Raw genomic sequence first — 26898 nt, 5'->3', positions numbered from 1 at the left:
GGACAGGAATAGGGTTCAGGGGTAGGGTTCAGGGACAGGAATAGGGTTCAGGGACAGGGGTATGGTTCAGGGGTAGGGTTCAGGGACAGGAATAGGGTTCAGGGGTATGGTTCAGGGACAGGAATAGGGTTAGGGTTCAGGGGTATGGTTCAGGGACAGGGGTAGGGTTCAGGGACAGGGGTATGGTTCAGGGGTAGGATTCAGGGACAGGAAAAGGGTTCAGGGGTAGGGTTCAGGGGTAGGGTTCAGGGACAGGGGTAGGGTTCAGGGTTAGGGTTCAGGGACAGGAATAGGGTTCAGGGTTCAGGGGTAGGGTTCAGGGACAGGGGTATGGTTCAGGGACAGGGTTATGGTTCAGGGACAGGAATATGAATAGGGTTCAGGGACAGGGTTCAGGGACAGGAATAGGGTTCAGAGACAGGGGTACGGTTCAGGGACAGGGGTATGGTTCATGGTTCAGGGTTCAGGGACAGGAATAGGGTTCAGGGACACAGGTAGGGTTCAGAGTTCAGAGACAGTGGTAGGATTAGGGGATAGGGTTCAGGGACAGGGGTATGGTTCAGGGACAGGGTTCAGGGTTCAGGGACAGCGGTAGGGTTAGGGGACAGAGAGAGAGAGAGGGAGAAAGTGAGAGAGAGAGAAAGTGAGAGAGAGAGAAAGTGAGAGATAGAGAAAGTGAGAGAAAAAAGGATAGGCTACGACAACCGAGAACAGGTAGGCTGCTACTTTATATTCTGAATGGAGCTGATGTTTGTTTAAGTGTGTAGGACGAGTGCAGCATCAATTAGCCTAGCTACCTAGCTAGCTAGCGTAACTAGCTTCTCCCAACTTAATACAGTCAAGACAGGTACTACGTAATCATATTGAATGATAAATAACCTAGATATGGCAGCTATTAGTATACTATAGCACAAGCCGGCTTGGTTGATTGCTCTGTCGTCTCTCCCTCCCTCCTCCCTGTGTCACTCGCTCACATTCACAGTAGCCTACACACAGCACAGCCCCTGCTAGAGCGTCACCTCTCTCTACCTCACACTTTATCAACTCTGGTTAATAAAGTAGCTTAAACACTTTTCTGCTGCTTCCCTCACTCGGATTTGACCCGGGTCTGGATCCGACTAGGTCTATACTAGTCTAGTTGTCCTCGGGTCCGTTCGGAACGTGTTTCTATATTTTAAAAATGTATTCATGCATATCAGCTCCGAATGGGAAAGCCCCAGGTTCATCTTGGTACGGGTCCAAGAAGTTGGAGACCTCTAGTCTGACATGTTATAGGTTCTATAGGTTGGATTTGATTGGAGCTCATCCAGTATTAGCGATGACGCTAAGCTAACCCTGTTGAAACCTCTGTGTTACTGTGAGTAGAGATGGCTAACTAGTTGCTAGCTGGGTGTGGTTCATGAAGCAGCAGCCTCACCCAGTAGAGAACATCAGTCCAGCCCTCCATGGTGATACACTGGAAAACAGTAAGCATGGCAAACAGGAAGTTGTCAAAGTTGGTGATGCCACCGTTGGGGCCATGCCATCCCTCTCTACACACAGTCCCATTCATCATGCACTGGCGCCCATGGCCTGACACTGCACACGGAACAGGCTCCTCCTCTGCCAGAATGCCTACAGGGATATAGAAAGAGAGAGGGGAAGGGAGAGATATGGGAGAAAGAGGGAAGGAGAATAGTTAGAAGTTACTAAACATGGACAACAATAACGCACCGCATGGAATGCCAGCTTAGTAAACAATGACACAAAACATCAGAGGGCAACAAGAATATCAAATACAGTCAGAGGTGTGAAAAAACACTTGGACGCACAGAGAAGTGTGGCTTTTTATTCCTTTATAAAGCAAACCATTTCGTCTAGTTTAGCTTACATACTCTTGTTTACAGATACACATTTTATATGTATACATGTATAGTGTGCAGTACAGTGTTTAACACAGTATTCTTATGGGACACTAGCACATCAGAGGCATTTTTTCTCTCTCTCTCTCTCTCACACACACACACACACACACACACACACACACACACACACACACACACACGCACACACACACACACACACACAACCTTTCTCACTGTCCCTAACTCCCTGCTGATGTTGCATGCAAATTACATTCATAATCACACACAATACATTCATAATCACACACACACATTACATTCATAATCACACATATTACATTCATAATCACACACACACATTACATTCATAATCACACACACACATTACATTCATAATCACACACACACACATTACATTCATAATCACACACATTACATTCATAATCACACACACACATTACATTCATAATCACACACACACATTACATTCATAATCACACACACATTACATTCATAATCACACACACACATTACATTCATAATCACACACACATTACATTCATAATCACACACATTACATTCATAATCACACACATTACATTCATAATCACACACATTACATTCATAATCACACACACATTACATTCATAATCACACACATTACATTCATAATCACACACATTACATTCATAATCACACACATTACATTCATAAATTCACCCTCTGCAGTTCCACTTCATCTGCTCAACTGACATGGCTTACACCGGATGTGTACCAAACTCACTAAAAGTGGCAGTAATAAAGCCTCTCTTGAAAAAGCCAAACCTTGACCCAGAAAATATAAAAAACTATCGGCCAATATCGAATCTTCCATTCCTCTCAAAAATTTAAGAAAAGGCTGTTGCGCAGCAACTCACTGCCTTCCTGAAGACAAAGAATGTATACGAAATGCTTCAGTCTGGTTTTAGACCCCATCATAGCACTGAGACGGCACTTGTGAAGGTGGTAAATGACATTTTAATGGCATCGGACCGAGGCTCGGCATCTGTCCTCGTGCTCCTAGACCTTAGTGCTGCTTTTGATACCATCGATCACCACATTCTTTTGGAGAGATTGGAAACCCAAATTGGTCTACACGGACAAGTTCTGGCCTGGTTTAGATCTTATCTGTCGGAAAGATATCAGTTTGTCTCTGTGAATGGTTTGTCCTCTGACAAATCAACTGTAAATTTCGGTGTTCCTCAAGGTTCCGTTTTAGGACCACTATTGTTTTCACTATATATTTTACCTCTTGGGGATGTTATTCGAAAACATAATGTTAACTTTCACTTCTATGCGGATGACACACAGCTGTACATTTCAATGAAACATGGTGGAGCCCCAAAATTGCACTTGCTAGAAGCATGTGTTTCAGACATAAGGAAGTGGATGGCTGCAAACTTTCTACTTTTTTTCGGACAAAACAGAGATGCTTGTTCTAGGTCCCAAGAAACAAAGAGATCTTCTGTTGAATCTGACAATTAATCTTAATGGTTGTACAGTCGTCTCAAATAAAACTGTGAAGGACCTCGGCGTTACTCTGGACCCTGATCTCTCTTTTGAAGAACGTATCAAGACCATTTCAAGGACAGCTTTTTTCCATCTACGTAACATTGCAAAAATCAGAAACGTTCTGTCCAAAAATGATGCAGAAAAATTAATCCATGCTTTTGTCACTTCTAGGTTAGACTACTGCAATGCTCTACTTTCCGGCTACCTGGATAAAGCACTAAATAAACTTCAGTTAGTGCTAAATACGGCTGCTAGAATCCTGACTAGAACCAAAAAATGTGATCATATTACTCCAGTACTAGCCTCCCTACACTGGCTTCCTGTCAAAGCAAGGGCTGATTTCAAGGTTTTACTGCTACCTATCGCTCTGATTTGGTCCTGCCGTACATACCTACACGTACGCTACGGTCACAAGACGCAGGCCTCCTAATTGTCCCTAGAATTTCTAAGCAAACAGCTGGAGGCAGGGCTTTCTCCTATAGAGCTCCATTTTTATGGAACGGTCTGCCTACCCATGTCAGAGACGCAAACTCGGTCTCAACCTTTAAGTCTTTACTGAAGACTCATCTCTTCAGTGGGTCATATGATTGAGTGTAGTCTGGCCCAGGAGTGGGAAGGTGAACGGAAAGGCTCTGGAGCAACAAACCGCCCTTGCTGTCTCTGCCTGGCCGGTTCCCCTCTTTCTACTGGGATTCTCTGCTTCTAACCCTATTACAGGGGCTGAGTCACTGGCTTACTGGGGCTCTCTCATGCCGTCCCTGGAAGGGGTGCGTCACCTGAGTGGGTTGATTCACTGATGTGGTCATCCTGTCTGGGTTGGCGCCCCCCCTTGGGTTGTGCCATGGTGGAGATCTTTGTGGGCTATACTCAGCCTTGTCTCAGGATGGTAAGTTGGTGGTTGAAGATATCCCTCTAGTGGTGTGGGGGCTGTGCTTTGGCAAAGTGGGTGGGGTTATATCCTTCCTGTTTGGCCCTGTCCGGGGGTGTCCTCGGATGGGGCCACAGTGTCTCCTGACCCCTCCTGTCTCAGCCTCCAGTATTTATGCTGCAGTAGTTTATGTGTCGGGGGGCTAGGGTCAGTCTGTTATATCTGGAGTACTTCTCCTGTCCTATTCGGTGTCCTGTGTGAATCTAAGTGTGCATTCTCTAATTCTCTCCTTCTCTCTTTCTTTCTCTCTCTCGGAGGACCTGAGCCCTAGGACCATGCCCCAGGACTACCTGACATGATGACTCCTTGCTGTCCCCAGTCCACCTGGCCGTGCTGCTGCTCCAGTTTCAACTGACCTGAGCCCTAGGACCATGCCCCAGGACTACCTGACATGATGACTCCTTGCTGTCCCCAGTCCACCTGACCGTGCTGCTGCTTATTATTCGACCATGCTGGTCATTTATGAACATTTGAACATCTTGGCCATGTTCTGTTATAATCTCCACCCGGCACAGCCAGAAGAGGACTGGCCACCCCACATAGCCTGGTTCCTCTCTAGGTTTCTTCCTAGGTTTTGGCCTTTCTAGGGAGTTTTTCCTAGCCACCATGCTTCTACACCTGCATTGCTTTCTGTTTGGGGTTTTAGGCTGGGTTTCTGTACAGCACTTTGAGATATCAGCTGATGTACGAAGGGCTATATAAATAAATTTGATTTGATTTGATAATCACACACATTACATTCATAATCACACACATTACATTCATAATCACACACATTACACTCATAATCACACACACATTACATTCATAATCACACACACATTACATTCATAATCACACATATTACATTCATAATCACACACATATTACATTCATAATCACACACACATTACATTCATAATCACACACACATTACATTCATAATCACACACATTACATTCATAATCACACACACATTACATTCATAATCACACACATTACATTCATAATCACACACATTACATTCATAATCACACACACATTACATTCATAATCACACACATTACATTCATAATCACACACATTACATTCATAATGACACACATTACATTCATAATCACACACATTACATTCATAATCACACACATTACATTCATAATCACACACATTACATTCATAATCACACACACATTACATTCATAATCACACACATTACATTCATAATCACACACATTACATTCATAATCACACACATTACATTCATAATGACACACATTACATTCATAATCACACACATTACATTCATAATCACACACATTACATTCATAAATTCACCCCCTGCAGTTCCACTTCATCTGCTCAACTGACATGGCTTACATCTCCTTTCATCCATAATCGCTTCTAATAGCATGATGATGAGAAGGAGTCCCAGGTAGGTGCCTTTCTCAAGGGCAAACATCAGCATAGAGCCCCGGATTACAGCTAGCAGAGATCTGGGTCTACCCTGCCCTGTATTGCTGCTTCTAAACTACCACAGGGATGTAAACAAGCAAGTAACAAAGAGAAAGAGCAATACACATGTTGTCCATCAACTCCCCACTATTAAACCAGATTATTGTAGCTGAGAAATGAAACAATGTCATCTAGCTTTCATATACATGTTTCATATAGATCCCCCTGATTGACTGGAAGTAATATTCATTCATATTCATTCATATTCAGGGACTGAGTGCTAGAATAAGGGTCATGATTGTCAGCAGATTAAATATTGAATCAAAGCTGATTTCAACTAGTGAGTGACTGAAGTCTTAGGGTTTGTACAGACAGATGATTCATATCAGTCACAAAAGGATTGAGCCTAGTGTTTTTCTACAGTATTGGTTATCAGTAATGCTGCGTTTAGATGCACGAGGTAGATGGCAAACAGGATGCCATTGGTTTCAATGAGAGAACGACCTAGATGCCTCTGGGGGCTGGCGGTGAATGCCTTCAGCCACCACGGTAGACAGGATGCCATTGATTTCAATGAGAGAACGACCTAAATGCCGCTGAGGGATGGCGGTGAATGCCTTCAGCCACCACGGTAGACAGGATGCCATTGGTTTCAATGAGAGAACGACCCAGATGCCGCTGAGGGCTGGCGATGAATGACTTCAGCCACCACGGTAGACAGGATGCCATTGGTTTCAATGAGAGAACGACCTAAATGCCGCTGGGGGCTGGCGGTGAATGCCTTCAGCCACCACGGTAGACAGGATGCCATTGGTTTCAATGAGAGAACGACCCAGATGCCGCTGAGGGCTGGCGATGAATGACTTCAGCCACCACGGTAGACAGGATGCCATTGGTTTCAATGAGAGAACGACCTAAATGCCGCTGGGGGCTGGCGGTGAATGCCTTCAGCCACCACGGTAGACAGGATGCCATTGGTTTCAATGAGAGAACGACCCAGATGCCGCTGAGGGCTGGCGGTGAATGCCTTCAGCCACCACGGTAGACAGGATGCCATTGGTTTCAATGAGAGAACGACCCAGATGCCGCTGAGGGCTGGCGGTGAATGCCTTCAGCCACCACGGTAGACAGGATGCCATTGGTTTCAATGAGAGAACGACCCAGATGCCGCTGAGGGCTGGCGGTGAATGCCTTCAGCCACCACGGTAGACAGGATGCCATTGGTTTCAATGAGAGAACGACCCAGATGCCGCTGAGGGCTGGCGGTGAATGCCTTCAGCCACCACGGTAGACAGGATGTCATTGGTTTCAATGAGAGAATGACCTAAATGCCGCTGGGGGCTGGCGGTGAATGCCTTCAGCCACCACGGTAGACAGGACTGCCGCCAGAGTTAAAATATTGAAACTTTTGCCGTCTGCCATAGCATTGTTTTCTACCGGATGTTGATTTGCACTGATTGTTTACTGAAATCACTATAGCAACACACACCATTGTGCAGGCTTGCTTTTTCCGGCACCATCTTCCTTGCTTTCTTGTCCCGCTATTCCGACTGGTACAACTTTCTTTTGCATCCATCATCTAAATGCAGCATAACTTTTGTCTGTCTTTTTATGTAGAGCTGACGTGCATCAAAATATGGAAAGAGTTTAACTTGTGACAGACAGAGGAGGACTGAGATGGACAGATTACGGACGCAGGGCCTTACCGGTGCCCACCAGGTAGCAAGTGGCGTGCATCTTGCCGATGAAGAGTTCCAAGCCGATGATGGCATAGATGATGATGACGAAGAGGACTAGCAGAGCGATGTGGAGCAGAGGAACCATGGCTTTAATGATGGCGTTCAACACTACCTGTAAACCTGACAGAGACAGAGAGAGAGGGCTCAGATACACACACACACACACACACACACACACACACACACACACACACACACACACACACACACACAGTATAATGCTATGCGGACATAACGAACCTAATTCTAAACTATTTATTGATGTTTATGCCTATGGATTTCAGACTGTGCACAGGTATCAATGAAAACGTCACATTGAACTAGAGACATATGAAGATTTTAATTCCAAAATGCTATATATTTATTTTCAGAAATGCAGGTAAATGAGCTTTTATTGCTGAAAGAAATGATGAAAGAGAGAGTGAAAAAACACACCATTCTAATTATGTAACGGGGTTGTTCAATGACATGTATTTGTTTTAAGTCATTCACTTGATGGTTTCATTTCAGAGAGACAAATAATCATATTTTTCCCAAAATGCTATATATCCACCTCATATGGGATCTGTATGTAAAACATTTGACATGTTAGTCATTTAGCAGAAGCTCGTATCCAGAGTGACTTTGAGTAAGTGCATTCATCTTAAGATAGCTAACAATTATCACAATCAAATATTCCATTCTAGCTAAACAATGGATATATAGCATTTTGCCCCAAAAACATTTTCATACACATCTAAAATCTATGAATGAATTATCTGAGAATAGTAATATTTTACACACACATGAAGGTACCCATAAGCAATATTTTAAAAAGATGAAAAAACACAAATGTGAAAAATTGGTGTTTGGCATTTTGGAAATAAACTCTTCATATGGTATAAACATGGTAACATATCTCCATAGTGAAGACATGTTCTGGCACAATGGCGACTCACTGGGTACTCCTGAGACAAGACGGAGGGGGCGGAGCACACGGAATGCTCGGAGGGCCTTGACGTCAAAGCCTCCTGGTTTACCCCCCTGAGCCCCCGCATCACCCTCTTTGGTTATCACCTCCAGAACTACACTGAACAACCTGTGAGGGAGGAGAGAGGGGAAGGAGAGATAAAGAGAGAGAGAGAGAGAGAAAGAGAGAGAGAGAGAGAGAGAGAGAGAGAGAGAGAGATAAAGAGAGAGAGAGAGAGATAAAGAGAGAGAGAGAGAGATAAAGAGAGAGAGAGAGAGATAAAGAGAGAGAGAGACAGAGAGAGAGAGAGAGATAAAGAGAGAGAGAGAGAGAGAGAGAGAGAGAGAGAGAGAGAGAGAGAGAGAGAGAGAGAGAGAGAGAGAGAGAGAGAGATAAAGAGAGAGATAGAAAGAGAGAGAGAGAACGAGAGAGAACGAGAGAGAGAGATAAAGAGAGAGAGAGAGATAAAGAGAGAGAGAGAGAGAGAGAGAGAGAGAGATAAAGAGAGAGATAGAAAGAGAGAGAGAGAACGAGAGAGAGAGAGAGAGAGAGAGAGAGAGAGAAAGAGAGAGAACGAGAGAGAGAGATAAAGAGAGAGAGAGAGATAAAGAGAGAGAGAGAGAGAGAGAGAGAGATAGAAAGAGAGAGAGAGAGAGAGAGAGAGAGAGAGAGAAAGAGAGAGAACGAGAGAGAGAGATAAAGAGAGAGAGAGAGATAAAGAGAGAGAGAGAGAGAGAGAGAGAGAGAGATAGAAAGAGAGAGAGAGAGAGAGAGAGAGAGAGAGAGAGAAAGAGAGAGAACGAGAGAGAGAGAGAAAGAGAGAGAGAGAGATAAAGAGAGAGAGAGAGAGAGAGAGAGAGAGAGAGAGATAAAGAGAGAGATAGAAAGAGAGAGAGAGACCGAGAGAGAGAGAGAGAGAAAGAGAGAGAGAGAGAGAACGAGAGAGAGAGAGAGAAATATCACAAAGGTCAGACACACAGAGAAATTGATGACATCATTGTAACATACAGCTCTGAGAATCAGGTGACAGAGCTTTGATTTATCTTAATGGTATTTTCTGGGCCATCTACTGTAGTGTGTATGGGTGTGTGTGTTTTATTGTCACATACACCAAACAGGTGCAGTGAAACGTGTTGTTTAATCCCCCTTTATCTCTCTATGTTTACATTCAGTGTTTCACACCTCGTCCTCAGTTTACACTGGAGCTCCACGAGGAAGCTGTGCAGGATATAAACGTCACCCTGACCACCACACAAGGTCTCTGTGTGTGTGTGTGTGTGTGTTTCCCCTGATTAACACACCCCAGAGTCTGTCTGCCAACACACCCCTCAATATAATTATATATTTCTGTCAATAATGAGTGTAGGAAAATATAATTCAAATGATATCAACTACCATTACAGAAAGCCACTGAAACGAGAGAAAATAACGAGAAGAATACCCTTCAAGGAAGGCTCAGCTCTTCCCAGATATAACCTACTCATTCAAGGGTTTTTCTTTATTTGTACTATTTTCTACATTGTACAATAATAGTGAAGACATCAAATCTATGAAATAACACATATGGAATCATGTAGTAACCAAAAAAGTGTTTAACAAATCAAAATATATTTTATATTTGAGATTCTTTAAAGTAGCCACCCTTTGCCTTGATGACAGCTTTGTACACTCTTGGCATTTTCTCAACCAGCTTCATGAGGTAGTCACATGGAATGCATTTCAATTAATAGCTGTGCCTTGTTAAAAGTACATTTCTTTCCTTCTTAATGCGTTTGAGTCAATCAGTTGTGTTGTGACAAGATAGTGGTGGTATACAGAAGATAGTCCTATTTGGTAAAAGACCAAGTCCATATTGTGGCAAAAGCAAAGAGAAATGACAGTCCATCATTACTTTAAGAAATGAAAGTCAGTCAATGCAGAAAATGTAAAGAAATATGAAAGTTTCTTCAAGTGCAGTCGCAAAAACCATCAAGCACTATGATGAAACTGGCTCTCATGAGGACCTCCACAGGAAAGGAAGACCCAGAGTTACATTTACTGCAGAGGATAAGTTCATTAGAGCTACCAGCCTCAGAAAATGCTTCACAGAATACAAATAACAGACACATCTCAACATCAACTGTTCAGAGGAGACTGTGAATCAGTCCTTTATGGTCAAATGCTTCAAAGAAACCACTACTAAAGGACACCAATAAGAAGAAGAGACTTGCTTGGGCCAAGAAACACGAGCAATGGACATTAGACCGGTGGAAATCTGTCCATTGGTCTGATCCAAATTTGAGATTTTTGGTTCCAACCGCTGTGTCTTTGTGAGACGCAGAGTAGGCGAACAAATGATCTCTGCATGTGTGGTTTCCACCATGAAGCATGGAGGAGGAGGTGTGATGATGTGGGGGTGCTTTGATTTGTTCAAACATTTTTTGGTTAGTACAAGATTCCATGTGTGTTATTTCATAGTTTTGATGTCTTCACTTATATTCTACAGTGTAGAAAATAGTAAAAATAAAGAAAAACCCTTGAATGAGTAGGTGTGCCCAAACTTTTGACTGGTACTGTATCATGGGATCCAGCATTATGTAGTAGGCTACACTAAGTATTTTTTTCCCATTTCCTTTTTTAAAATCAGAAGCGAGTGTGTGACTTCCTCCTGACCAGAACCCAAATCCTAAAACCATGTGACAGACAACAGGATCTCAGGTCATTCACAGAGGTACTACCGTGTGTGTGTGTGTGTGTGTGTGTGTGTGTGTGTGTGTGTGTGTGTGTGTGTGTGTGTGTGTGTGTGATTGCCAGAGCCTCTTGTTGTTACTGGATGTGGTGAAGAGACTTAAGCCGATGATCCTTCTTGATCAAATAGTGACTGATACACAGGGAGGGTGAATTGTTGCATGTGTGTTTTCTCTCTGAATATGTTGCTGTGTGTTTGTGTGTTCTACAGTGTTTTTCATTACATAACATCTTACAACATACTTGTGTTTATGTTAACATTTTTGTAACCTTTCAGTGTTCAGTGCTCATTCAGTCCACCAGACTGGGCTTTATTTTGGGCCTTGGGCATCAGCAGGATCTGACATAGTCATGTGTGTACATGCATGCGCGTGTGTGTGTGTGTGTACGCACCTGAGTGTGTGTGTGTGTGTGTGAGTACATGCATGTGTGTGAGGAATGTGGTACTTACCCTACTATGACAATGACAAAATCTAGCATGTTCCAGCCATTCCTTACGTAGGAGTTCTGATGCATGACTAAACCATACGCTATGATCTTCAGAAAGGTCTCTATCGTAAAGATGATCAGGAAGGCATATTCTACTGTTTCCTGTGGGGAGGGAGGGAAAGTGAGGGTGAGAAAAAAAGACAGAGGGGGCCATTAGACATCACAGATGTGAATAATAACAGTGTTTCCCTCAGATTTTCTTTCAGCAGCGGTGGAAGAATTAGCGAAGGTGGCGGTGTGGTGAGCGATTCGGGTCTTCCTGGGGTATTCCTGGGGCATACACCTATACATCTACATTATCATTAAACAACATATATATATTTGCAATGGCGGCCATAATTTACAATATAGGGGACACAGTGCATAAATAAAAACAACAAATACTCTTTAAAAGAAAGAAGTCTGATTGGTTCATTGTGCAGTAAGCAGGAAGTAATGCCTGAGCCAACAGGTTTAAACTGTACTGGGGAAAAGAGAGAGAACAGGTTTAAACTGTACTGGGGAAGAGAGAGAGAGAGAACAGGTTTAAACTGTACTGGGGAAGAGAGAGAGAGAGAGAACAGGTTTAAACTGTACTGGGGAAGAGAGAGAGAGAGAGAGAGAGAGAGAGAGAGAGAGAGAGAGAGAACAGGTTTAAACTGTACTGGGGAAAAGAGAGAGAACAGGTTTAAACTGTACTGGGGAAGAGAGAGATAGAGAACAGGTTTAAACTGTACTGGGGAAAAGAGAGAGAACAGGTTTAAACTGTACTGGGGAAGAGAGAGAGAGAGAGAGAGAGAGAGAGAGAGAGAGAGAGAGAGAGAGAGAGAGAGAGAGAGAGAGAGAGAAAGAGCAGGTTTAAACTGTACTGGAGAAGAGAGCGAGAGAGAGAGAGAGAGAGAGAGAGAGAGAGAACAGGTTTAAACTGTACTGGGGCAGAGAAAGAGAGAGAGAGAGAGAGAGAGAGAGAGAGAGAGAGAGAGAGAGAGAGAGAGAGAGAGAGAGAGAAAGAGAACAGGTTTAAACTGTACTGGGGAAGAGAAAGAGAGAGAGAGAGAGAGAGAGAGAGAGAGAGAGAGAGAGAGAGAGAGAGAACAGGTTGTCAATCCAGATAGACAGATAAAAGGTTTGTGAAAACAACATTAATGTAATTTATACGATGATCGATGATGATGGTGCAGAGCCACACAGACAGATGATTGTCAGGTGACAGGACATGAGGTCTGGATTTGTGCTGCGGTAACAATATACTCAACAAAGCAGAATGGCTTGCACAAGACACCGGACAGAAATGACTGTCACACAACGTGGTGCACAAAATCTCAGATTCTGTGACTTTTCAACACTATCGTCATAGCAACGCATTTCTCCACCACCAAACCACCAAACTCAGTGAAATCATCTCAGAGCACAAAGTCAACATCAGGAAAATGCAATCTCCCGTTTGTTGCATAATTCAAATGTTACCGGGGTAACAGCATGAGTTTTACACTTACACAGTAATACTGTTCAGAGAGCATATCCCTTTATTCAAACCGTATGCTCTTATAATTCAACAGCAGATTTTAAAGAGACATAAAGCCAGCCAGGCAGCCTCTGCTTCTCTGCCTCAATGTTGATTCAGTACAGAACAGGACGTAATGCTACTGATATTCACAGAGCAATAAAAGACAGGCAGCCAGACAGCAGACATTTTCACACAGGGATTAGCTAATTCAGAGTAATATAGAGACAGAGCAAATGAACCTGTGAGGCTGATAGGATGACAACAATGTGGGTAAATAATCTATTCATACGATGAATGGCTAAATGGTTCTGCCCCTGAACAAGGCAGTTAACCCACTGATCCTAGGCCGTCATTGAAAATAAGAATGTGTTCTTGACTGACTGGCCTAGTTAAATAAAGGTTAAATAAATAAAATAAATAAATAATTGGATGGATGGCTAGAGGAAGCTGCTTCACAACCAAACAAGCATGCTTCACAGAGGAAAGAGGAATGACAAAGGACATGGAGAAGATGGACAACCAGCTACATAAGTGATATCCTCGTTCCCAAGAGAGAGCCGGCTTTATGGGTGAGATTACAGAAGTCTGGAAGAGACTAAACCTCAGCCACCACACATCCAGGACATAGGTTTTCAACAGACACACACAGTCGTCTCCAGTAGTCTTTGAAGTGGGCAGCTGATGCATCTCCAAGTGAAGACCTTGTGGGGTCAGAGATTGAGTCAGCGCTAGCTGCTTCACACTCATAAGAGCTCTGTCATTGTGCAGTCATTTGGATTGTAAACATCTCTCACCACACAACCATTGATCCAAAATATAGGTTAATTGTCAAATGTAATGAGAACATTGGTTTAATCACTTTTCAATTTAGTTGTTTTAACTACCAGTTAATCGAATAGCAAACAATGCAAGCTACGTGTTTCAAATCACCCTTAGAAGTGCTGAGAGTAATATGCTCCAGTCCTGTCGATTACAGTTTTCACATTGGGCAATACACTTACATTACATAAACAAAATATACAGAAAATCAATCCAATGTGAAATCAAAAGTGTGATCAATCATTCATGCAAAAAACTATTTCATTTTTCAGATATAATTGCAACATAGGTGTACTGTCTGTAATCAAATGTAAGAAATGTAATTAAACAAATTCAATTAATAACTTTTAGCACGCATTCATTTGCGTCAAGCCTGTCTTGAGCATTTATTTGGCCATAAATTCTCCCCCACATCACAGTGAATGTCCTCATTGTTCATGCACCGCGGGTAAAACCTTTTGGCATGGAGAATCCAAGCTTGACATTGGTCTGCATTGATGTTGTCAAATGCCTCATCCATGGCCAGAAGGAGGGTGGTACGCTCAAGAGGATGGTGATCGTACACCTTCCACCTCCATGCGGAAATAGATCCTCAATAGGGTTGAGGAAAGGAGTGTATGTGGGCAGGTATATGGTCACGAATCGGGAATGGGCCCAAAACCATGTCTGAACCACCTCTGCATGGTGGAACCTGGCATTGTCCCACACAATGACATAGGTGACCCCTTCACCTTGACAAGCCTGTTCAATTTCATTGAGAAACACAATAAGGTGTGCAGTGTTGTAGGATCCAAGTAATGGCTTACGTCCCACCACACCATCTTTAGAGAGAGCTGCAGACATGAAAATGCCCTCTGAAGGGCCCCTTGCCCACCTCTCTGAAGGGCCTCTTGCCCACCTCTCTGAAGGGCCCCTTGCCCACCTCTCTGAAGGGCCCCTTGCCCACCTCTCTGAAGGGCCCTTTGCCCACCTCTCTGAAGGGCCCCTTGCCCACCTCCCTTGCCCATGAGCTCTTTGACTTCTTCCTATCCCTTGCTGTCTATCCTGCATCATGTTGAAATTACAAGTGTTCACACACACCCTTTTATACGGTGACCAATTGTGGGTTACCACTATGTGAAATCGATTAGGAATAATGAGTAGTCCTTATGTATGGTTATCATGTATCATACATTACATTAAGATGTTTATACTTTACAAACACACATTTTACTTCTGTAGTTTACAATGTCCATATATAGTAGACAAACCAGTTTAAAATCTATATATAGTAGACAAACCAGTTTAAAATCTATATGTAGTAGACAAACCAGTTTAAAATCTATATATAGTAGACAAACCAGTTTAAAATCTATATGTAGTAGACAAACCAGTTTAAAATCTATATATAGTAGACAAACCAGTTTAAAATCTATATGTAGTAGACAAACCAGTTTAAAATCTATATATAGTAGACAAACCAGTTTAAAATCTATATGTAGTAGACAAACCAGTTTAAAATCTATATGTAGTAGACAAACCAGTTTAAAATCTATATATAGTAGACAAACCAGTTTAAAATCTATATATAGTAGACAAACCAGTTAAAATCTATATATAGTAGACAAGCCAGTTTAAAATCTATATATAGTAGACAAACCAGTTTAAAATCCATATATAGTAGACAAGCCAGTTTAAAATCTATATATAGTAGACAAGCCAGTTTAAAATCTATATATAGTAGACAAGCCAGTTTAAAATCCATATATAGCAGACAAACCAGTTTAAAATCCATATATAGTAGACAAACCAGTTTAAAATCTATAGGTTTACCAAACGGTTAAGTGATTAACCGTTAAGCGCAGTTGGATTAAGTGATGGTCAAATAGATTTAAACAAATGAGAAGAGAATCATATGAAAAGTATTGTGAGCATCGCATTGTGAGAGGCATTTACTTTATATGAAAGGTATTTCTAGTCAATTGAAAATTGAAAATGTGCTTAAAGTTTGAAGAAAAATGCCTTTTTGATGATCTGTTTTGAGTTTTGTACTAAGAGTTGTGAAATGTACTACATACGTATGAAAATAGTACCAGAGCGATTCAAAAAATATGTACCTGCTTGAATGTGTGTCCCCTGCCTCACCCCTGTCCCCTGTGTTTATTTTGGTCTGAAATGGCCCCTTTTGTGCTCTGTCAACAGCTGACAAAGCAGACCTGCCGACTACCTCTTTAATAATCACGTCTGAATGAAGGCACTTAGTAGAGCTCTGACGCTGTGGCAGCCACGTAGGCCAAATCCACCCGCCTGCTGCCTTTGTGGCCTTAAGTCACTGTGTGTGTGTGTGTGTGTGTGTGTGTGTGTGTGTGTGTGTGTGTGTGTGTGTGTGTGTGTGTGTGTGTGTGTGTGCGCGCGTGCGTGCACCTGCGTGCCTCCCACCTACAACCACCTGCTTTGTAACAGAACAGACATGGAAGGGGAAGGGCCTGAAGAGGAGATATTACAGGTGACAAAAGAGACAGAAGGTGTAATCAGTGGGAGGAGGGGAGCAGCATCTCTCACTAGAAAGCCATTGTGAACAGCCAGCCAACAGATGGAACATCAGTTAATATTACAGCTAAGATCTATGAAACATCAGTTAATAGTACAGCTAAGATCTATGAAACATCAGTTAATAGTACCGCTGAGATCTATGAAACATCAGTTAATAGTACCGCTGAGATCTATGAAACATCAGTTAATAGTACCGCTGAGATCTATGAAACATCAGTTAATAGTACCGCTGAGATCTATGAAACATCAGTTAATAGTACCGCTGAGATCTATGAAACATCAGTTAATAGTACCGCTGAGATCTATGAAACATCAGTTAATAGTACCGCTGAGATTTATAGAACATCAGTTAATAGTACCGCTGAGATCTATGAAACATCAGTTAATAGTACCGCTGAGATCTATGAAACATCAGTTAATAGTACCGCTGAGATCTATGAAACATCAGTTAATAGAACCGCTGAGATCTATGAAACATCAGTTAATAGTACAGCTGAGATCTATGAAACATCAGTTAATAGTACCGCTGAGATTTATAGAACATCAGTTAATAGTACCGCTGAGATCTATGAAACACCAGTTAATAGTACCGCTGAGATCTATGAAACATCAGTTAATAGTACCGCTGAGATCTATGAAACACCAGGTAATAGTACCGCTGAGATCTATGAAACATCAGTTAATAGTACCGCTGAGATCTATGAAACATCAGTTAATAGTACCGCTGAGATCTATGAAACATCAGTTAATAGTACCGCTGAGATCTATGAAACATCAGTTAATAGTACCGCTGAGATCTATGAAACACCAGTTAATAGTACCGCTGAGATCTATGAAACAACAGTTAATAGTACCGCTGAGATCTATGAAACATCAGTTTATAGTACCGCTGAGATCTATGAAACATCAGTTAATAGTACCGCTGAGATCTATGAAACATCAGTTAATAGTACCTCTGAGATCTATGAAACATCAGTTAATAGTACCGCTGAGATTTATAGAACATCAGTTAATAGTACCGCTGAGATCTATGAAACACCAGTTAATAGTACCGCTGAGATCTATGAAACACCAGTTAATAGTACCGCTGAGATCTATGAAACACCAGTTAATAGTACCGCTGAGATCTATGAAACATCAGTTAATAGTACCGCTGAGATCTATGAAACATCAGTTAATAGTACCGCTGAGATCTATGAAACATCAGTTAATAGTACCGCTGAGATCTATGAAACATCAGTTAATAGTACCGCTGAGATCTATGAAACAGCAGTTAATAGTACCGCTGAGATCTATGAAACATCAGTTAATAGTACCGCTGAGATCTATGAAACATCAGTTAATAGTACCGCTGAGATCTATGAAACACCAGTTAATAGTACCGCTGAGATCTATGAAACATCAGTTAATAGTACCGCTGAGATCTATGAAACATCAGTTTATAGTACCGCTGAGATCTATGAAACACCAGTTAATAGTACCGCTGAGATCTATGAAACATCAGTTAATAGTACCGCTGAGATCTATGAAACACCAGTTAATAGTACCGCTGAGATCTATGAAACATCAGTTAATAGTACCGCTGAGATCTATGAAACACCAGTTTATAGTACCGCTGAGATCTATGAAACATCAGTTAATAGTACCGCTGAGATCTATGAAACATCAGTTAATAGTACCGCTGAGATCTATGAAACATCAGTTAATAGTACCGCTGAGATTTATAGAACATCAGTTAATAGTACCGCTGAGATCTATGAAACATCAGTTAATAGTACCGCTGAGATCTATGAAACATCAGTTAATAGTACCGCTGAGATTTATAGAACATCAGTTAATAGTACCGCTGAGATCTATGAAACATCAGTTAATAGTACCGCTGAGATCTATGAAACATCAGTTAATAGTACCGCTGAGATCTATGAAACATCAGTTAATAGTACCGCTGAGATCTATGAAACATCAGTTAATAGTACCGCTGAGATCTATGAAACACCAGTTAATAGTACCGCTGAGATCTATGAAACACCAGTTAATAGTACCGCTGAGATCTATGAAACATCAGTTAATAGTACCGCTGAGATCTATGAAACATCAGTTAATAGTACCGCTGAGATCTATGAAACATCAGTTAATAGTACCGCTGAGATCTATGAAACACCAGTTAATAGTACCGCTGAGATCTATGAAACATCAGTTAATAGTACCGCTGAGATCTATGAAACACCAGTTAATAGTACCGCTGAGATCTATGAAACACCAGTTAATAGTACCGCTGAGACCTATGAAACATCAGTTAATAGTACCGCTGAGATTTATAGAACATCAGTTAATAGTACCGCTGAGATCTATGAAACATCAGTTAATAGTACCGCTGAGATCTATGAAACATCAGTTAATAGTACCGCTGAGATCTATAGAACATCAGGTAATAGTACTGAGGAGAGAAGAGTGTGAAAACAGCTCCAGGATGAGAACAGCTCCAGTGTGAGAACAGCTCGAGGGTGAGAACAGCTCCAGGGTGAGAACAGCTCCAGTGTGAGAACAGCTCCAGGGTGAGAACAGCTCCAGTGTGAGAACAGCTCCAGGGTGAGAACAGCTCTATGGTGAGAACAGCTCCAGTGTGAGAACAGCTCCAGTGTGAGAACAGCTCCAGTGTGAGAACAGCTCTAGGGTGAGAACAGCTCCAGGGTGAGAACAGCTCTAGGGTGAGAACAGCTCTAGGGTGAGAACAGCTCTAGGGTGAGAACAGCTCTAGGGTGAGAACAGCTCCAGGGTGAGAACAGATCCAGGGTGAGAACAGATCCAGGGTGAGAACAGCTCGTGTGAGAACAGATCCAGGGTGAGAACAGATCCAGGGTGAGAACAGCTCCAGGGTGAGAACAGCTCCAGGGTGAGAACAGCTCGTGTGAGAACAGCTCCAGGGTGAGAACAGATCCAGGGTGAGAACAGCTCCAGTGTGAGAGCAGATCCAGTGTGAGAACAGATCCAGGGTGAGAACAGATCCAGTGTGAGAACAGATCCAGTGTGAGAACAGATCCAGTGTAAAAACAGCTCCAGTGTGAAAATATATCCAGTGTGAAAACAGCTCCAGTGTGAGAACAGATCCAGTGTGAAAACAGCTCCAGTGTGAAAATAGCTCCAGTGTGAAAACAGCTCTAGGGTGAGAACAATTCCAGGGTGAGAACAGCTCCAGTGTGAGAGAGCCAAGTGATGATGAGGGGGTGCCAAGAGGTTGAACTCTTCATCCGTTGGTAGAGGATGAGGTGTTTCCCCTAATGTAAAGCACTTTAAGCACATCATTCAGTAGAGTGGAATAGTATCCTAAAATACTTCCGAAACAGGTCCCTGGTAGCCACTGTGACTGGCCAAATCACAGGATGAGAGTGAGGCATGACCCAAACCACTGTCAAAGGATTGCTTCATTTTATTACATTTTTATTTAACCGTTATTTAACTAGGCAAGTCAGTTAAGAACAAATTCTTAATTACAATGACAGCCTAGGAACAGTGGGTTAACTGCCTTGTTCAGGGGCAGAACAATTTTTTTTACCTTGTCAGCTCGGGGATTCAATCTAGCAACCTTTCGGTTACTGGCCCAATGCTCTAACCACTAGGCTACCTGCTGCCCCGTTGACTTTGGACTACTAGACCATAAGTTTAAATCCCCACATTTGGTTCCAACCCTAAAGTGACGTTTTTGGATCCAGTCCACTAATCAACATCTTTGTGGTGCTTTTGAATGGTCTGACCGTCATCTGTCTTAATACATGGTAGACTACGTTCTCCTTATTAAGGAATATACTAAACTCACTGAGGGTTGGCATTATGGGTTTGCATAGAGAAGACTCTAAATGGACTTATGTTTCAGTTTTGTCCCACAACGTAAACATTATTTTATTGAGCACATACAGTTGAAGTCGGAAGTTTACATACACTCAATTAGCATTTGGTAGCATTGACTTTAAATTGTTTAACTTGGGGCAAATGTTTTGGGTAGCCTTCCACAAGCTTCCCACAATAAGTTGGGTGAATTTTGGCCCATTCCTCCTGACAGAGCTGGTGTAACTGAGTCAGGTTTGTAGGCCTCCTTGCTCGTACACACTTTTTCAGTTCTGCCCACAAATGTTCTATAGGATTGAGGTCAGGGCTTTGTGATGGCCACTCCAATACCTTGACTTTGTTGTCCTTAAGCCATTTTGCCACAACTTTTGAAGTATGCTTTGTGTCATTGTCCATTTGGAAGACCCATTTGCGACCAAGCTTTAACTGATGTCTTGAGATGTTGCTTCAATATCTCCACATAATATTCCTTCTCATGATGCCATCTATTTTGTGAAGCTCACCAGTCCCTCCCGCAGCAAAGCACCCCCACAACATGATGCTGCCACCCTGTGCTTCACGGTTGGGATGGTGAACTTTGGCTTGCAAGCCTCCCCCCTTTACTGTGGATATATTTTACTGTGGATATCTACATTGTATAATAATAGTGAAGACATCAAAACTATGAAATAACACATATGGAATCATGTTGCAACCAAAAAAGTGTTTAACAAAAATATATTTTATATTTGAGATTCTTCAAAGTAGCCACAATATGCCTTGATCAAAGCTTTGCACACTCTTGGCATTCTCTCAACCAGCTTCATGAGGTAGTCACCTGGAATGCTTTTCCAACAGTCTTTAAGGAGATCCACATATGCTGAGCACTTGTTGGCTGTTTTTCCTTCACTCTGTGGTCCAACTCATCCCAAACCATCTCAATTGGGTTGAGGTTGGATGATTGTGGAGGCCAGGTCATCTGATGCAGCACTCCATCACTCTCCTTGGTCAAATAGCCCGTACACAGCCTGGAGGTGTGTTTTGGGTCACTGTCCAGTTGAAAAACAAATGATAGTCCCACTAAGCACAAACCAGATGGGATGGCGTATCGCTGCAGAATGCACACCATCACGCCTCCATATGTGTTATTTCATAGTTTTGATGTCTTTACTAATTATTCTACAATGTAGATAATAGTGAAAATAAAGAAAAACCCTTGAATGAGTAGCTGTGTCTTGACGGGTAATGTATATATTTTTTTTTTAACTTGTTCATGAAACCTGGTGTTTGAGTTAGATTGAGTTAGATTAAATAGTGTCTGTAGTCTTGATCTGACAGAGTAGAGTCCTGAGGGTTGTACTCATGGGACATGGAAAAGAAACATAGAGCATGACTCTCTCAGTGAACTCTTTCTGAACCCAAACCCTACTTTTCTGAGGCATCTAAATGAACCAATCTAAATTGAATTGAGGACTCATATAAAACATCTAGTCCTTGCTACAACAAATGAATGATTGATACTGTAACCAATTTATTTACACCGCCAGGACAGTGTTCTTTATCTCTTTAGTCTTGTTTGTTATCAGTGTAGAGTGTTTGTCTTTTCACAGGGAAGGAGAGGGAGCTCTCCTAATGTACAGTCCATAGCCCAGTGACCAGTACAGGAGAACGTCACTCTCCTAATGTACAGCCAATACCCAGTGACCGATACAGGAGAACGTCACTCTCCTAATGTACAGCCAATACCCAGTGACCAGTACAGGAGAACGTCACTCTCCTAATGTACAGCCAATACCCAGTGACCAATACAGGAGAACGTCACTCTCCTAATGTACAGCCAATACCCAGTGACCAATACAGGAGAAGGTATCTCTCCATCAATAAATGGCTGTCACAAGTGTCATTTTTAAAGAGCAAGTGAGAGACTGAGGGAGAAAGTGCAAAATAAATATTTGTGTGAGAAAGAGAGATAAAGAGAGAAGAGATAGAAAAAAACGAATGTGAATAAGAGATGGAGGAGAAAGACTGGAGGAGAGACACTGGAGGAGAGACACTGGAGGAGAGAGAGCAGCTGTGTGAGACAGAGAGTGTGTTCCTCTCTTCACTGTAATCCTGTCACCCACTTCCCCTGGCCCCCAAGGCCTGAGCTGCTCAGATCACTCATCATAATCTAGCCATGTACACAGAACAATCTATCATCCCACCAAATAAACCAATAACTCAACATGGCAACATGGAGTTGACAGATTGATGCTTCGTAATAATAATAATAATAATAATAATGTGGTGGGTGCGTATATTTGTCCAATTTCACGCATGTACACGAGTGAATTAAAAATGTGTTTTTTGCATATCCCAAATCCAACCTCGGAGAGTTGGGTCATGGCCAGGGTCTCCCATTATCAACTTTGACCCTGGAGAAATTAGATCTAAGCGTCAAATTGCTCCTAAGGGCACAGACAGATGTTTCACCTTGTCGGCTCAGGAATTCGAACTGACAAACTTCCGGGTTACTTGCCCAACGCTCTAACTGCTAGGCTACCTGCTACCCTGTCTGTCTACTCAGGTGGACAGAGGTGGAGCCCCCTTCGATCCCAGGAATCAATCCAGAAAGTGAATTGAAATTCAACCTAAGAATGGATTGAATTGAAAACGGAATTGACCCAAATCCTGAGGTATCCTCTGTTAAACTGTGGGTGTGTGGGCTAGAGGCAGGCAAATGTCTGTGCAATCTTTTATTAATTTCTTTGTTGTTTCAGCCATATCTAGCCTGAAGGGATGAAGTAACTCCCATTAGTCTATGTTCATTTTAAGAAGCTGTGATGGCTGTGAATAGAGGCAAATCTGTTTATCAAGGCATTCACATGAGATGAAGCCAATCAATTAGACAGTCTTTATTTCAGACGTCTGCTGTCTCCCGCCACTGGCCTTCTTCTCTCCTCGGTGTTTGGGCTGAGACGCTAGCTAGCTACGCTCGTGTTAGCATTAGCCTGAGGTATAGACCATGAGTCAGCAAGGCTTAGCCACGGCTTCACAGGCTTAGAAGGACCACATACGCATGCCCACAAATGAATACACACACACTTACATGCAAGACACATCCACACACACACACACATACACACACGAGTGTGCATGCTCTGTAGGGGCATGGTGCTTAGTGAGATAGCATGAAAAAGGAGTGAGGACATTACTGATGGATTAGGCCTGACTCCATACAGAACACCACTGCTGCTGCTCACTGGCCCAAACAACCACTGCAAATGTACAGATCTAACCCAGTTCTGCCATTCATGTTGTATTCTCACTGTACAGAGTGATAGGGTCCGTAGAGAAAGCGGTAGAAGAGAGAAAGAGGAATAGAGAGGACGGAGCAGACAGAGCGAGAGAGAGCATGGGGGAGATCACACTGTGTACACCAACTACACAGGGGTGTGCCAGTCAAATTGATTCATGTTAATCGGACATAGAGAGATACTGTGTACAGTATAATCAGTTGTATGTGCTGTGCTGCTACGTCTGCTGTGCAGCCTACATGGCACCTATCGCTGGGGGGGACAGGTCACTGTGCTTTCTACTCAGTCAGTCTCTCTCTTTCCCTCCCTCTCTCGCTACTTTTCTGTGTGTTTCGGATCGATCGGTTGGCAGGGTTGGGTGGGCAGCCTCACGCAGGTCCTGCTAGATGGATCAGCTGGGAACAGCAGTGGAGTGGTTGGTGTACCAGAGAGGGTTCATGACATGCCACCCGAGCAGCTGACGCTGATCAGAGTGGACAGACTCAATGCCGTTTGGATGAACACAAACCACAACCCCCACCTTGGGTCACATGGTCCCTACCTCCCGAGTTCCTATCTTCCCAGCATGCACTCTGTGTGACCAGGGCTAGGTGTTGTCACAATGGCAGAGAGACGGTGTCACATGATGACAACATGACGTTAGTAGCAGACCCAGCAAAATGGGATAATGTTCATCCAACATTTACTGCTGTTCCCAGCAAACCAAAATTGGTTCTGTGAAAGTTCCCAGAACGTTCGTTAAGTTGCGGCAAATTGTCTCATAACACAAAAACTGTCCAGTCATGCTGATAATTACACAATGTTTGTATAAAACATTTGCCTGATGTTGCAAAAACATTCCCATAATACTTTTAGTCTGTTCTTTAAAGGTTATCCGAATGCTTCACTGGGTTGTGGGAACAGTCTGGTGGTGAACTGTCCAGTTGTGCAGATTATTATACAATGTTTATTTTAGGGTGCAAAAAATACTCACCTGATGTTACAAGAACGTTCGCAGAACACATTTTTCTGTTCTTTAAATGTTCCTAAAATATTTCTTTAGGTTTTGAGAACATTGTGGAGATATGACAAGAGATAGGTTCCCAAAACACAAAAACAGTCCAGTTGTGTTGACATTCAGATGTTTGTATCAGGGTGCACAAAACACCCTGAGTTATTTAAAAAATCCCCAGATCATGTAATTAGGTTGTGGGAACAGAGATAGGTTGTCAAAGCACAACATATGCTCAGTTGTGATGACATTCATACAATGTTTAAGTTAGGTTGCACAGGACATTCCCTTAATGTTGTAAGAATGTTGGCAGAACATCTAGTCTATGTTCTTTAAAGGTTCACAGAATATTGAATTAAGTTATGAGAGTTGTCTGGGATGTTGCAAGCGTATTCTTGTGATATTCACATATTGTACTTAAGAGGTTGCAGAGAACATTCCCACAATGTTGTACAATGTTCCACAATTTCCAAATAAGTCAGTTTATATGAACATTCATCCAGATGTACGATCTTAATTTGATCACTATTTTTGTTGCTGAGAACTTTCCTGCACAGTAGGAAATGCAAACTTGTTGTGTAATCTTCCTCTCTAGGTTTCTTCCTAGGTTTTGGCCTTTCTAGGGAGTTTTTCTTAGCCACCGTGCTTCTACACCTGCATTGCTTGCTGTTTGGGGTTTTAGGCTGGGTTTTTGTACAGCACTTTGAGCTGATGTACGAAGGGCTATATAAATAAATTTGATTTGATTTGATTTGATTTGATTTGATTTGATCGAGGTTTAAAAAGGCAAACTGACTCAAATGAAGATCCTACATCTGTCACATATTTATTTTAGGTGTAACATAATGTTCCATTGATGTTCACACAATATACATTTGACCTTGTCTTGGAGGTCCTCAGAACATTTCAAGAACTTTCTCAGCAAGCAAATGTCTAGTTCCTTAAAGCATAAGAGTTCATTAAAGGTTGTCAGAACATTTCATTCGGTTGTGGAAACAGTGTGGGTACATTACAAGAGATGCAGTGCCTTCAGAAAGTATTCACACTCCTTTTTCCACATACACAAAATTCGCTGTAATGTCAAAGTGGAAAGATAATGTAACTTTTTTTGAATGGAAAATAAATCACTAATATATTTTGATTAGATAGTTATTCAACCCTATGAGTTAGAATCACCTTTGGCAGCGATAACAGCTGAGAGTCATTCTGGGTAAATCTCTAAGAGCTTTGCAAACCTGGATAGTACAATATTTTCCTATTATTCTTAAAAAAAATATTCAAGCTCTGTCAAGTTGGATGTTGATCAGCAATTTTCAAGTCTTGCCATCGATGTTTAAGCCAATTTAAGTCAAAACTGTATCTAGGCCACTCTGGAACATTCAATGTCTTGATAAGTACACTACATGACCAAAGGTATGTGGACACCTGTGGCCTCAACTCTTCTGGGAAGGCTTCCACTAGATGTTGCAACATTCCTGCGGGGACTTGCTTCAATTCATCCACAAGAGCATTAGTGAGTTTGGGCACTGATGTTGGGCAATTAGGCCTGGCTCGCAGTCAGCGTTCCAATTAATCATTGCCATACTGAAACAGGAAAGGGACTTCCCCATACTGTTGCCGCAAAGTTGGAAGCACAGAATCATCACCTAGAATGCCATTGTATACTTTAGCATTAAGATTTCCCTTTAATGGAACTAAGGGGCCTAGCTCGAACCATGTAAAACAGCCCAGACCATTATTCATCCTCCACCAAACTTTACAGTTGGCACTATGCATTGGGACAGGTAGTGTTCTCCTGGCATCCGCCAAACCCAGCTTTGTCCGTTGGACAGAGAACACGTTTCCACTGCTCCAGAGTCCAATGGCGCCAAGCTTTACACCACTCAAGCCGACGCTTGGCTTTGCGCATGGTGATCTTACGCTTGTGTGCGACTGCTCTGCCATGGAAACCCCTTTCATGAAGCTCCTGACGAACAGTTATTATGCTGACGTTGGTTTCAGAGGCAGTTTGGAACTCGGTAGTGAGTGTTGCAACCGAGGACAGACGATTTTTACACACTACGCGCTTCAGCACTTGATGGTCCCATTCTGGGAGCTTTTGTGACCTACCACTTCGTGGCTGAGCTGATGTGGCTCTTAGACGTTTCCACTTCACAATAATAGCACTTACAGTTAACCAGGGCAGCTCTAGCAGGGCAGAAATTGGATGAACTGACTTGTAGGAAAGCTAGCATCCTATGACGGTGCCACGTTGAAAGTCCCTGAGCTCTTCAGTAAGGCCATTCTACTGCCAA

At 42.4% G+C, this 26898-nt stretch overlaps 1 protein-coding gene across 1 annotated transcript in view; it reads right to left on the bottom strand.

Annotated features, from left to right (window-relative positions):
- The window catches only part of LOC139397296 (voltage-dependent L-type calcium channel subunit alpha-1D-like), a gene marked incomplete at its 3' end in the record, with an annotated part of 45598 nt that extends 33894 nt beyond the window's left edge, over positions 1-11704 (bottom strand). Inside the window, exons 1-4 of the mRNA XM_071144091.1 lie at positions 11621-11704; positions 8432-8571; positions 7461-7613; positions 1418-1614 (exon numbers count right to left, since the gene is read on the bottom strand). Coding sequence (XP_071000192.1) covers positions 1418-1614; positions 7461-7613; positions 8432-8571; positions 11621-11685 — 555 coding nt within the window. The remainder of the gene's footprint in view (positions 1-1417; positions 1615-7460; positions 7614-8431; positions 8572-11620) is intronic.
- Between the last annotated feature and the right edge of the window lie 15194 nt (positions 11705-26898).

Source organism: Oncorhynchus clarkii, unplaced genomic scaffold, assembly GCF_045791955.1.
Source record: "Oncorhynchus clarkii lewisi isolate Uvic-CL-2024 unplaced genomic scaffold, UVic_Ocla_1.0 unplaced_contig_9873_pilon_pilon, whole genome shotgun sequence".
Classification (NCBI taxonomy): Eukaryota; Metazoa; Chordata; class Actinopteri; order Salmoniformes; family Salmonidae; genus Oncorhynchus; species Oncorhynchus clarkii.
Note: the sequence above shows the minus strand (reverse complement) of the source record. Positions and strands in the feature narration are given on the sequence as shown.